General features: G+C 52.8%; 1 protein-coding gene across 1 annotated transcript in view; it reads right to left on the bottom strand.

Moving 5' to 3' along the window:
• Nucleotides 1-13,995, bottom strand: part of LOC144676898 (uncharacterized) — a 43,528-nt gene extending 29,533 nt beyond the window's left edge. The window contains 3 exon segments of the mRNA XM_078537214.1: nucleotides 50-178; nucleotides 1,114-1,406; nucleotides 13,853-13,995. Of these exon segments, the coding sequence (XP_078393340.1) occupies nucleotides 50-178; nucleotides 1,114-1,320 (336 nt within the window). The 5' untranslated portion in view covers nucleotides 1,321-1,406; nucleotides 13,853-13,995.
• Between the last annotated feature and the right edge of the window lie 169 nt (nucleotides 13,996-14,164).

Raw genomic sequence — 14,164 nt, 5'->3', positions numbered from 1 at the left:
CACAGAGACGAGGCGGGGAGGCCGCCAATCATGCCCTCACCGCCTTTACCTCCTGATCGAGATCTTCCTTCTGCCGCTCCAGGTCGGTCCGATACAGACTCGTCTGTGTCTTCCAGGGCGCCGTCTGGTACGGGTGACCGTCTAGCCGGCTGGCGTCTGTCCCCAAGGGGGGCAGGTCCTTCAAACAGACAAGACATTGACGGAGAAGCATGTTACAATGAGCCTCCAAGCCACCATTAATCCCCCTGTTTCCCATTACACAGCCTAAACACATAACCTGGTCCTTACCAAATTATTACCAACACAGCTCCGCTTGATGTTCAATGGCATTACCATCGCTGAATCCCCCACTATCCACATCCTGGGAGGGTTACCATTGACCAGAAACTGAACTGGACTGGCCATATAAATACTGTGGCTACAAGAGCAGGTCAGAGGCTGGGAATCCTGCGGAGAGTAACTCACCTCCTGATTCCCCCAAAGCCTGTCCACCATCTACAAGGTACAAGTCAGGAGTGTGATGGAATACTCCCCACTTGCCCTGGATGAGTGCAGCTCCCACAACACTCAAGAAGCTCGACACCGTCCAGGACAAAGCAGCCCCGCTTGATTGGCACCCCATCCACAAACATTCACTCCCTCCACCACCGACGCACAGTAGCAGCAGTGTGTGTACCATCTACAAGATGCACTGCAGCAGTTGTACAGGGCACTGGTGAGACCACATCTGGAGTATTGTGCACAGTATTGGTGACCTTATTTAAGGAAGGATGTTAGTGCGTTGGAAGCAGTTCAGAGAATGTTTACCAGGCTAATACCAGGAATTGGTGGGTTGTCTTATGAGGAAAGGCTGGGCAGGTTAGGCTTGTATCCGCTGGAGTTTAGAAGAGTAGGAGGTGACTTAATTGAAACATATAAGATCCTGAGGGGTCTTGACAATCTAGCTACCATCTAGAAGGACAAGGGCAGCAGATAAATGGGAACACCACCACCTGGAAGTTCCCCTCCAAGCCACTCACTATCCTGACTTGGAAATATGTCGGCCGTTCCTTCACTGTCGCTGGGTCAAAATCCTAGATCTCTACACAGAGACAGAGAGGGATAATGCTGTACCTCGTTAATTCTATCGGACGCGCCATTCAATATGTTTTTGATCTTCTTTCCCCCATTCCGAGAGATTTCATCATCGGCGTTGGACACTGAAACACTGGCGATGGATGTACAGTCGGTTGATGCTGTGTCCCGGGATCCAGTCACTGCAGGGAGCTGATCCTCCTGTCCATCCAGATCAGCGCCCAAACCCATCGGCAGGTCGATCATTCTCACCCCTGGGGAACGTCGTCAACTCTGCCCTCTGACCCCTCTCTGAAGCTGGCCGCAAGGCAGATGTCACTTCATCAGGGAATCTGGGAACAACACAGAGTGGCCCACGTTAAACACAATCCAACAGTGCAGCACTCCCTCAGTACTGACCCTCCCGACAGTGCAGCACTCCCTCAGTACTGACCCTCCGACAGTGCAGCACTCCCTCAGTACTGTCCCTCCGACAGTGCAGCACTCCCTCAGTACTGACCCTCCGACAGTGCAGCACTCCCTCAGTACTGACCCTCCGACAGTGCAGTACTCCCTCAGTACTGACCCTCCGACAGTGCAGCACTCCCTCAGTACTGACCCTCCGACAGTGCAGCGCTCCCTCAGTACTGACCCTCCGACAGTGCAGCGCTCCCTCAGTACTGACCCTCCGACAGTGCAGCACTCCCTCAGTACTGACCCTCCGACAGTGCAGTGCTCCCTCAGTACTGACCCTCCGACAGTGCAGTGCTCCCTCAGTACTGACCCTCCGACAGTGCAGCGCTCCCTCAGTACTGACCCTCCGACAGTGCAGCGCTCCCTCAGTACTGACCCTCCGACAGTGCAGCGCTCCCTCAGTACTGAGTGGAAGCAGCATTCAGGGCTGGTCTCAGCAAAGCCGAGGACTGACACTGGAACAGACGCAAACACAAACCGGACCCAGGCTGGGGGAGTGCAGCCGCCCTCGATATCCTTATCGAACCACGGGCTACACATCTGGAGCAGCTGGAGATGGCCGCGAACATGTTATTTGCAAAACAAATTCTGCAGAGCCAGCCCGATGCATCCCTGCCCTATTAAACCCTATCTCCACACAGTCAGCGCATTTGCTTTGCAAATATAAACTCTCGGTTTCCTGTACAACATCTGTGGCTTCTGACATAACGAGGCTGCTCACTTTTCAGGCGACTTTGGGAATGCCGCTACAGGAGGCATCATCAGCTGCAGAAAGTTCTGGTGTGTGTGTGGATGTCAGCTTAACTTGTACTGAGTCCCGTCCACCCACCCACCATCACTCCCTGACCGACACTGGCTCCATTTTAAACCCCTCACCCTTGTTTTCAAATCCCTCCTCGACCCTCCCTATCTCTGTAACGTCCTCCAGCCCCTACAACCCTCCCTATCTCTGTAACCTCCTCCAGCCCCTACAACCCTCCCTATCTCTGTAACCTCCTCCAGCCCCTACAACCCTCCCTATCTCTGTAACCTCCTCCAGCCCCTACAACCATCCCTATCTCTGTAACCTCCTCCAGCCCCTACAACCCTCCCTATCTCTGTAACCTCCTCCAGCCCCTACAACTCTCCCTATCTCTGTAACTTCCTCCAGCACCTACAACCCTCCCTATCTCTGTAACCTCCTCCAGCCCCTACAACCCTTCCTATCTCTGTAACCTCCTCCAGCCCCTACAACCCTCTGAGATCTCTGCGTTCCACCAATTCCAGCCTCTTGACCATCCCCCGATTCCCATCGCTCAACCATTGGCGGCCGTGCCTTCAGCTGCCTGGGGGCCCCAAGCTCTTGAATTCCCTCCCTAAACCTCTCCACCTTTCTCTCTCTCTCACTCCTTTAAGACGCTCGTTAAAAACCAACCTCTTTGATTGAGATTTCACTTGTCCTCATTTCTCCTAATGTGGTTGGTGGCTAAATTTGGTTTGGTGGAGCACCTTGGGACATTTTACTAGGTAGGCGCTACATAAATGAAAGTTGTTTCCAGAGAAGAGGCCCAGTGAAAATCAAAGCCTGGAGGGACCTCACTTATTGCCCCGAAATTGGTCTAACACTTGTCATACGGGAGTAGGCCTCATTTGTTGACCTTTGACCTAAGAACTTGCCTCTTCAACCCCTCCCCCTCCCAAGAGTCTAAATGAGCGCTTCTAGAAATTTCCCCAAGCTCCTCCAATCTCCCAATTATTCCGCTGCCTGCTTTCTTTCCCCAGCCTTGGCACTGTCGGCACGCCGAGTTGGCCAAGAGTCTGGAAATCCAAGTGAAGGGTCATTAACCTCCCCTCACCCAATCACAAACCCTCCTTCTGCAATGTCGGCTGTGCCTCAGTGAAAATCTCTCTCTCTCGTCGCCTCTCAGTCAGGGTTCAATTTCCCACTCCAGAGACTTGCGAACAAAAATCGACACAAACACTCCCAGTACTGAGGGAGTGCTGCACTGTCGGAGGGTCAGTACTGAGGGAGTGCTGCACTGTCGGAGGGTCAGTACTGAGGGAGTGCTGCACTGTCGGAGGGTCAGTACTGAGGGAGTGCCGCACTGTCGGAGGGTCAGTACTGAGGGAGTGCTGCACTGTCAGAGGGTCAGTACTGAGGGAGTGCTGCACTGTCGGAGGGTCAGTACTGAGGGAGTGCTGCACTGTCGGAGGGTCAGTACTGAGGGAGTGCTGCACTGTCGGAGGGTCAGTACTGAGGGAGTGCTGCACTGTCGGAGGGTCAGTACTGAGGGAGTGCCGCACTGTCGGAGGGTCAGTACTGAGGGAGTGCCGCACTGTCGGAGGGTCAGTACTGAGGGAGTGCTGCACTGTCGGAGGGTCAGTACTGAGGGAGTGCTGCACTGTCGGAGGGTCAGTACTGAGGGAGCGCTGCACTGTCGGAGGGTCAGTGCTGAGGGAGTGCTGCACTGTCGGAGGGTCAGTGCTGAGGGAGTGCTGCACTGTCGGAGGGTCAGTGCTGAGGGAGTGCTGCACTGTCGGAGGGTCAGTACTGAGGGAGTGCTGCACTGTCGGAGGGTCAGTACTGAGGGAGTGCTGCACTGTCGGAGGGTCAGTACTGAGGGAGTGCCGCACCGTCGGAGGGTCAGTGCCGAGGGGGCGCCGCACCGTCGGAGGGTCAGTACTGAGGGAGTGCTGCACTGTCGGAGGGTCAGCGCCGAGGGAGTGCTGCACTGTCGGAGGGTCAGCACTGAGGGAGAGCCGGACTGTCGGAGGGTCAGCGCCGAGGACTGACACTGAATTCTTGAATTTGAACAGTGCTCTGGCGAGGGGCGGGACAGTAGACCTGGGAGATTTCTCCTCTGCTGACTGTGTAACAAATCATGTCACTGCTGACTGATAACTATCTATCGTTTACTCAGAACCTGGATCTGGTCTCTCCCTCCCTCTGACTCAATTAAACCTGCTAAACGAGATTTCCTTCACTGATTTTGTCAACTTTCCTCCAAGGAGCATTCGCTGTGATGTTTCACATTGTCTGAAGGCCATTCAGCCCATCTAAGTCCTTCATTCTGCTCAACAGCCTCCAGCACTCTGGGGAGTCAGGTCGGTGTGGTTGGGGGGGAGAGGTAGGGTTAGCAGGAACACACGGCTTGAAGGGCATTTCCAGATCCGGATCCTGTTCTGGTTTCTGATCCCAAAAGCCAATATTGTCACAACACTTCTGCACGGAACATTCTTAGTCATGGGACACGCCCCCAGGAATTCACATAGATGTCAAGGTGTGTCTTTCGGTTCCAGTCTGGGATCTTTCTATTCATGATGCTGAGTAAGTGCCTGCAGGGCGGAGGAGAGAGTGACCGAAACTGAGTGTTGTCACTGGGGTGTGAACTGACCCAGCGGAGATGCACTGTCCCTTTAAGGATACTAGGGTGGGGTGAACCATTTTTTGAGGGAGGGGGTGTGAGGTTCAAACCATTGCCCCCCGCCCCACCTTGGCTCCCCTCTGGGTAATAACTGAACTGAGGGCCCAAGACGAACGACTCGCACTCGATCGCCTCTGAGTCAAAAGGTCAGGGGTTCAATTCCCCACTGAGACTGAAACCCATAATCCAGGCTGACACTGTCGGGGGGTCAGTACTGAGGGAGTGCTGCACTGTCAGAGGGTCAGTACTGAGGGAGTGCTGCACTGTCACAGGGTCAGTGCTGAGGGAGTGCTGCACTGTCGGAGGGTCAGTACTGAGGGAGCGCTGCACTGTCAGAGGGTCAGTACTGAGGGAGCGCTGCACTGTCACAGGGTCAGTGCTGAGGGAGCGCTGCACTGTCGGAGGGTCAGTACTGAGGGAGTGCTGCACTGTCGGAGGGTCAGTACTGAGGGAGTGCCGCACTGTCGGAGGGTCAGTACTGAGGGAGTGCTGCACTGTCGGAGGGTCAGTACTGAGGGAGCGCTGCACTGTCGGAGGGTCAGTACTGAGGGAGTGCTGCACTGTCGGAGGGTCAGTACTGAGGGAGCGCTGCACTGTCAGAGGGTCAGTACTGAGGGAGTGCTGCACTGTCGGAGGGTCAGTACTGAGGGAGTGCTGCACTGTCGGAGGGTCAGTACTGAGGGAGTGCTGCACTGTCACAGGGTCAGTGCTGAGGGAGTGCTGCACTGTCGGAGGGTCAGTACTGAGGGAGTGCTGCACTGTCGGAGGGTCAGTACTGAGGGAGTGCTGCACTGTCGGAGGGTCAGTACTGAGGGGGTGCTGCACTGTCGGAGGGTCAGTACTGAGGGAGCGCTGCACTGTCAGAGGGTCAGTACTGAGGGAGCGCTGCACTGTCGGGGGGTCAGTACTAAGGGAGTGCTGCACTGTCAGAGGGTCAGTACTGAGGGAGTGCTGCACTGTCGGAGGGTCAGTGCTGAGGGAGCGCTGCACTGTCGGAGGGTCAGTACTGAGGGAGTGCTGCACTGTCAGAGGGTCAGTACTGAGGGAGTGCTGCACTGTCAGAGGGTCAGTACTGAGGGAGTGCTGCACTGTCAGAGGGTCAGTACTGAGGGAGCGCTGCACTGTCGGAGGGTCAGTACTGAAGGAGTGCTGCACTGTCGGAGGGTCAGTACTGAGGGAGTGCTGCACTGTCGGAGGGTCAGTACTGAGGGAGGGCCGCACTGTCGGAGGATCAGTGTTGAGGGAGGGCGGCACTGTCAGAGGGTCAGTACTGAGGGAGCGCTGCACTGTCAGAGGGTCAGTACTGAGGGAGGGCCGCACTGTCGGAGGATCAGTACAGAGGGAGGGCGGCACTGTCAGAGGAGGCTATTTTGGGATTGATGCAGGGCTATGAGGAGAGAGCAGGGCAGTGGGAGTTGGGGGTTGGTGTGGCAAAGGGTGAGTACAGGCTTGATGGGCCGAATGGCACCCATTTGCGCTGCAACCACAGATCGTTTGCTCTGAGCATCCTGTTTTTGCTAATCCAGTTTGTTCAGTGGTCCGATGGTAAAACATTGGCCACACCTTTCAAAGCTTATTTACATCAAAGTGAGTGATTGTTCCAGCTGTCCTCCTGCTCGAACTGCCTCCAGCGAAGCTACCTTATTCTGACAGAATTATTCTATTTATAAACAAATAGGCAGGTGCCTGGATAAGGCTTGTCTACTGGCTGCAGCAGACATCCTCACAGTCTCTCCTCATTCGGAAAGATCCCATTGACCTAGAGGTTGACCACTTTAAAGACATTGGCCCGGATAGGTCGCCGGATCATCGGAGACCGACGTACGACCCAAGGTGGTGCATCGGGACCCGCTGACCTCCGTGGGAACTCCCGGGAATTTGGACTTTCTGACGGACAACTCCCCTGCTCCCCCGGGACCCTCCGCCAACGTCTCCGACTCCGAGCGAGAGTCAGAGACTTCGGAAAGTTCCGGCTTACTTTGCTTGCGCCTCTTTCAATCTTCGTTGCTCCCAACGCGTTCCCCTCTACACTCGGCTGGGGGGGGTGGGGGGGGGCGGGGTGGGACACGAGACGCTTTGCGGAACACCTCCGCTCAGTCCGCAAGCACGACCCCCGACCTCCGACCTCCGTGCCGCTTGCCTTTTCAATTCACCACTCGGCTCTCACGCTCACATCTCTGTCCTTGGCCTCCAGCAATGTTCCAGTGAAGCCCAACGCAAACTGGAGGAACAGCACCTCAATCTTCCGACTAGGCACTTTACAGCCTTCCGGACTTAATACTGAGTTCAACAATTTCAGGCCGTGAACTCTTGACCTCCATTTTTGATCTTCTCTTTTTCCAACCCTCTCCCCATCAAAAGGGCCTATCTGTAACTTGTCCTTGTGTCTTACTTTCAGATAGGGCTGACCCTTGTTCCACTATTAACACATTCTACTATCTCACCTTTATACCACTATTAGCACCTTCCCTACTCTTTAACACAATCATTAACACTCCCTTTGTTGTGACCATGACATCTTTGTCCATCTCTCCTGAGCTCCCACCTATCCCTGATCTCCTATTTTGCTCCACCTGTTCCACCCCTTTGTCAACAGCATAAAATCCATCACATTTATACTCCTCTTCAGCTCTGAAGAAGGGTCATGCGGACTCGAAACGTCAACTCTGTTTTTCTCTCCACGTGTGCTGCCAGACCTGCTGAGTTTTTCCAGCATTTTCTGCATTCATTTCCGACTTACTTACCTGGATAGTTACCCGGGAAAACTAGGAAAAGGTGGTGGGGTAGCTCTGTTAATCAAGGATGTCACTAGTACAGTAGTGAGAGATGACCTTTGCTCGAAAGAACACAATGTTGAATACGTTTGGGTAGAGATATGAAGTAGTAAACCTAAGAGGTCATTTGTGGGAGTAATTTATAGGCCCCCTAACAGTAGTTACACTGTAAGGCAGATCATACAGGAAGAAATAAATGGGGTGTGTAAGAAAGGTACTGCAATAATTATGGGTGACTTTAATCTACAGGTAGATTGGGCAAATCAGATTGGCAAGTGTGGCCTGGAAAATTGAGTTCATAGAGTGTGTTATCGGGCTAATTTCTTAGGGAATTCTAGAGCCAACCAGGGAGCAGGCTATCCGAGACCTGGTAATGTGCAGAGAGACAGGATTTATCAATAACCTCATGGTAAAGGAGCCTCTAGGTGATAGCGATCACGATATAATGGAATTTCCCATTCAGTTTGAAGGGGAGAAGTGTGGGTCTAAGACTTGTGCTTTAAACCTGAATAAGGGTAATCCTAAGGGTAAGAAAGCAGAGCTGGCTAAAATGAATTGGGAAACTGGGTTAAAAGGTAGGACAGTAGAGATGCAGTGGCAGATTTTTAAGGAGACGCCCATGGCTGAATAAAGAAGTTAAGGATTGTATCAAATTGGGGAAAAAAAGTGTCCAAATCTGCAAAGAATAGTGGTGGGTCAGGAGATTGGTCAAATTTTAAGAGCCAGCATTGGATGACTAAAAAAAAAGGGGGGAGGGGAGGGGTGGAAAGAAGAGTATGAGAGGAAAGCTAGCTAGTAATATAAAATCAGACCGGAAGAGTTTCTACAAGTATTTAAACAGGAAAAGGGTAACTAAAGCGAGTGTTGTTTCTCTAGAGAGTTGGCCTGGGAATTGAGAATAGAAAACAAGGAAATAGAGGAGGTGCTTAACGGGTATTTTGTGTCTGTCTTTACCGTAGAAGATTAGAAAACTTCCCAAACATACTTGTAAATCAAGAGGTCAACGGGAGGGAGGAACCTAAACCATTAGCAGTGAAAGGGTGCCCTTAAAACTATTAGGCCTAAAGGCTGACAAGTCCCAGGGCCCAATGGCCTACATCCTAGGGTCTTAAAATAAGTGGCTGCGGAGAAAGTAGAGGCATTGGTTATAACCTTCCAAAATTCCTTAGATTCTGGTTGGATCCCAGTGGGTTGGAAAACAGCTAACCTATCACCTTCATTCAAGAAAGGAGGGAGGCAGGAGTCAGGAAAACTACAGGCCAAGTAGCCTAACATCTGTCATAGGGAAACTTCTAGAATCCATTATCGAGGCGGTTATAGTAGGATACTTTGAAAATCGTAACTTGATCAGGCAGAGTCGACATGGGGTTGTGAAAGGGAAATCATGTCTGACTAATTTATTAGAGTCTTTTTTTTAAGGAAGTAACAAGCAAAGGGTAACCTGTGGACGTGGTATACTTAGATTTCCGGAAGGCATTTGACAAAGTGCCACATCAAAGGTTATTACACAAGATAAGATCACATAGTGTAGGGGGGCAACAAATGAGCGTGGATAAAGGATTGGTTAGCTAACAGGAAGCAGAGAGTCAGGATAAACGGGTATTTTTCAGATTGGCAAGGTGATAACTAGTGGAGTTCCACAGGGTTCAGTGCTGGGGCCTCCACCATTTACAATCTGCATCAATGATTTGGATTAAGGGACTGAACGTACGGTAGCTAAGTTTGCCGATGACACCAGGGTAGGTAGGAAAGTAAGTTATTAAGATGAGTTAGAGAGCCTGCAAAGGGATAGAGACAGGTTAAGTGAGTGGGCAAAAGATTTGGCAGATGGAGTATAATGTGGGAAAACCTGAACTTGCCCACTTTGGCAGGAAGAAGAGAAAAGCAGCCTCTTGTCTAAACGGAGAGAGAGACTGTAGAACGCGGTGGTGCAGAGGGATCTGGGCGTCCTGGTGCGTGAATCTCAAAAGGTTAGTCTGCAGGTACAGCAAGCGATTCGGAAAGCTAATGGAACGCTGGTGCTTGTTTGCGAGGGGAATAGAATATAAAAGTGGGGGAGGTTTCCTAAAGCTGGACAGGGGCTTGGTGAGACCACATCTGGGATACTGTGCACAGTTTGGTCTCCTTATTTGAAAAAAGAAAAGGTGTAATTGTGTTAGACGCAGTTCAGAGAAGACAGGAACAGGAGTAGGCCATTCGGCCTGCTCCAACATTCAGTTAGATCGTGGCCGATCATCTAACCTCAATGCCACTTCCCCGCGCTTTGTCCATATCCCTGGATGTCAAGGTTCACTCGGTTGATTCCTGGGATGAAGGGGGTTTGTCTTCTGAGGAGAGGTTGAAAACGTTGGGCCTGTACCCATCGGAGTTTAGAAGAACGAGAGGTGATCTTGATGAAACACGTAAGATCCTGAGGGGACTTGACAAGATGGATGCCAAGAGGATGTTTCACCTTGTGGGAGAGACTAGGATCAGGGGACACGGTTTAAGAATAAGAGGTCTACCGTTTAAGACGGAGATGAGGGGAGATTTTCCCCCCCCAACAGAGGGTTGTTAGCCCGTAGAATTCTCTTCCCCAGGCAGCGCTGGAGGCCGGGCCATTGAATTTATTCAAGGCTGAGTTAGACAGATTATTGTTTGACAAGGGGTAGGGAGGGGCAGATGGAAAAGTAGAGTTGAGGCCACAACCAGGTCAGCCGTGATCTTATTGAATGACAGAGTAGGCTCGAGGGGCTGAATGGCCTCCACCTGCTCCCAAGTCCTATGTTCCTAATAAATGTTAGACAGAAAAATCCTAGTCCAAATCCTAGAACTGAACCCCCAATCACTCACACTGACTCCTCCTGACACCCCTTGAGACCCTCCCATCTACCCCGTGTCTATCCCCCCAACCCAAACTGACCATTCCTCCTGACAATGCTAACCCCAACCATCTGACCACTCCCCACCCACCCGACTACCCAGTGAGCCACCTGCCACTATACCCACTCTACCCACTTACCTGCCTCGCCCGAGCCACTCACACACTTAGCCGTCCACTCATTCGCTGCCCCACTCGGCCATTCACTAACAGTCACACTGGACAGGGAAATAACCCTGTGGCAGGCAGTGCCATTAAAAAGGAGGCTTGTCCTGGCTTTCCCCCCACCCCACCCCCCAATGCTACTCCGCTGTGACGAGTATCTCCGAGAGACACTGCGATCCGCATTTTTGGAAAAGCCAGGCTCAGAAGATCCGGCAAGAAATTTGAAGCCGAATGGAGGCATGGCAAACTCCGAGCAGATGGGCAATCTGACAATGACTGCCGGTCCGGGGAAGGTTCAGGTCATTATTTATGCTTAAAAGGAAAAGCTGAGGTCAACAGGAAGAAACTCACCCAGCACTGACCCTCCGACAGTGCGGCGCCCCCTCAGCGCTGACCCTCCGACAGCACGGCGCTCCCTCAGCACTGACCCTCCGACAGCGCGGCGCTCCCTCGGCGCTGACCCTCCGACAGTGCAGCGCCCCCTCAGCACGGACCCTCCGACAGCGCAGCACTCCCTCAGTACTGACCCTCCGACAGTGCGGCACTCCCTCAGTACTGACCCTCCGACAGTGCAGCACTCCCTCAGTACTGACCCTCTGACAGTGCAGCACTCCCTCAGTACTGACCCTCCGACAGTGCAGCACACCCTCAGTACTGACCCTCCGACAGCGCGGCGCTGTCTCAGCACTGGCCCTCCGACAGCGCGGCGCTCCCTCAGCACTGGCCCTCCGACAGCGCGGCGCTCCCTCAGCACTGGCCCTCCGACAGCGCGGCGCTCCCTCAGCACTGGCCCTCTGACAGCGCGGCGCTCCCTCAGCACAGACCCTCCGACAGCGCGGTGCTCCCTCAGCACAGACCCTCCGACAGTGCAGCACTCCCTCAGTACTGACCCTCTGACAGTGCAGCAGTCCCTCAGCGCCGACCCTCCGACAGTGCGGCACTCCCTCAGCGCTGACCCTCCGACAGCGCGGCGCTCCCTCAGCACTGACCCTCTGACAGTGCAGCACTCCCTCAGTACTGACCCTCTGACAGTGCAGCACTCCCTCAGTACTGACCCTCTGACAGTGCAGCACTCCCTCAGTACTGACCCTCCGACAGTGCAGCACTCCCTCAGTACTGACCCTCTGACAGTGCGGCACTCCCTCAGTACTGACCCTCCGACAGTGCGGCACTCCCTCAGTACTGACCTCTTTTACCCTGTTGACTTGAATGTGGATACAGTCTGATCGGAGAGTCAGAGAGCGGGAAGGAGAGGAGAAACAGGAGAATGTGTGTTGGAGAGAGAGACAGCGAGAGAGCAAGCAAGTGTATCATCGTCAGGCTGAGGGCAGATGCGAGAGTGTGAAAGAGAGGAAGGGAAGAGAAGAAGAGGGAGAGAGAGGAAGATGTTGTGGAGAGATGGAAGAGAGAGAGAGTGGTGGAAAGGAGAAAAAAAAGTGTGGGAGAGAGGAAGGTACAGAGGGAGAGGGAAAGAGGGCAAAGAGGGGGAGAGCAGGGTAGGAAGAGAGAGAAGAGAGAGAAAGAGAAAGGGAAAGAGCAAGAGCGAGAGAGAAAGAGAGAGAGACAACGAGGGAGCGAAGAGGAGAGAAGGTGAAAGAAAGGGAGAGTGAGGGTAAGAGTGTGAGCGAGTGAGAGAAAGCAAGTGTGTGAATGTAATGGACAAAGGGGAAATAAGTGAGAGAGAGAGGGAGAGAGGGAAAGTGTGTGTATGTACGACAGAGGGAGAGGGGGGGAAGAGGGGAAAGAAAGTGAGTGTGAGAGAGTTGGAGATGGACAAAGAGGGAAAGAGAGAGAGAGGGGGAGAGAGAAAGTGAACATTTGTGAGAGAGAGGCGAACAGAGGGAGAGAGAGAGTGAGTGAGTGTGACAGGGAAGCGGAGAGAGTTTGAGAGAGGGAGAGTTTGAGAGAGGGGTAGAGAGTTTGAGAGAGGGAGAGAGTGTTTGAGAGAGGGAGAGAGTGTTTGAGAGAGGGGGAGAGAGTTTGAGAGAGGGGGAGAGAGTTTGAGAGAGTGTTTGAGAGAAGGGGAGAGTGTTTGAGAGAGGGGGAGAGTGTTTGAGAGAGGGAGAGAGTGTTTGAGAGAGGGAGAGTGTGTTTGAGAGAGGGGGAGAGAGTTTGAGAGAGGGGGAGAGAGTTTGAGAGAGGGGGAGAGAGTTTGAGAGAGTGTTTGAGAGAAGGGGAGAGTGTTTGAGAGAGGGGGAGAGAGTTTGAGAGAGGGAGAGAGTGTTTGAGAGAAGGGGAGAGAGTTTGAGAGAAGGGGAGAGAGTTTGAGAGAGGGGGAGAGAGTTTGAGAGAGGGGGAGAGAGTTTGAGAGAGTGTTTGAGAGAAGGGGGGAGAGTTTGAGAGAGGGGAAGAGAGTTTGAGAGAGGGGGAGAGAGTTTGAGAGTGTGTTTGAGAGAGGGAGAGAGTGTTTGAGAGAGGGAGAGAGTTTGAGAGGAGGAGAATATGCTTCAGAGAGGGGGAGAGAGTTTGAGAGAGAGTTTGAGAGAGGGAGAGAGTGTTTGAGAGAGGGAGTGTTTGAGAGAGGGAGAGAGTGTTTGAGAGAGGGAGAGAGTGTTTGAGAGAGGGGGGAGAGTGTTTGAGAGAGGGAGAGAGTGTTTGAGAGAGGGAGAGAGTGTTTGAGAGAGGGAGAGAGTTTGAGAGGAGGAGAATATGCTTCAGAGAGGGGGAGAGAGTTTGAGAGAGAGTTTGAGAGAGGGAGAGAGTGTTTGAGAGAGGGAGTGTTTGAGAGAGGGAGAGAGTGTTTGAGAGAGGGAGAGAGTGTTTGAGAGAGGGGGGAGAGTGTTTGAGAGAGGGAGAGAGAGTTTGAGAGAGGGGGAGAGTGTTTGAGAGAGGGAGAGAGAGTTTGAGAGAGGGAGAGAGAATTTGAGAGAGGGAGAGAGAGTGTTTGAGAGAGAGAGAGTTTGAGAGAGGGGAGATAGTTAGAGAGAGTGAGAGAGAGAGAGAGAGAGTTTGAGATATACTCCCCTGTTCCCTCATGTGTGTCAGTCACAGTAAATAACCACTGTCCTGACCTTCGCCATCGGGAGCTGTTCATTTTCAGCGGGAGGTCAGAATATGGCGCTGGACCTCCCCTTTAAATCTTATACAACCAAAAAAGTGGTAACACAAAACAAGCTACTTACCTTGTGACCTGAAGCGGATTTAACTGCTGAGCGCTGGTGCCTGGGTTACACAGCTCTCCCTCTGGGCAACATTGTACTCGTTCCTGTTTCGCTGCAGGGGGTCGCCTTATGGTTCTGTTTATTTGGGAATTCCCCTTCCCCCCCCCCTGGTGAATTTCAGAGCCCCCCCCTCACCACCAGCTTGTCTGTTTCGACTGAGTTTCTGGGAGGCTCTGAGCGGAACTGACTGAGACTGAGACTGAGAGACAGATACGGGAGGAGGAGCTGCTGCTGTGTTAATCCCAAAATAGAGGAGGAACCGGAGAACTGGTC

The sequence above is a fragment of the Cetorhinus maximus genome, unplaced genomic scaffold, assembly GCF_964194155.1.
Source record: "Cetorhinus maximus unplaced genomic scaffold, sCetMax3.hap1.1 HAP1_SCAFFOLD_2058, whole genome shotgun sequence".
NCBI classification, from domain to species: Eukaryota; Metazoa; Chordata; class Chondrichthyes; order Lamniformes; family Cetorhinidae; genus Cetorhinus; species Cetorhinus maximus.
This window is presented reverse-complemented; position numbering and strand designations above follow the sequence as displayed.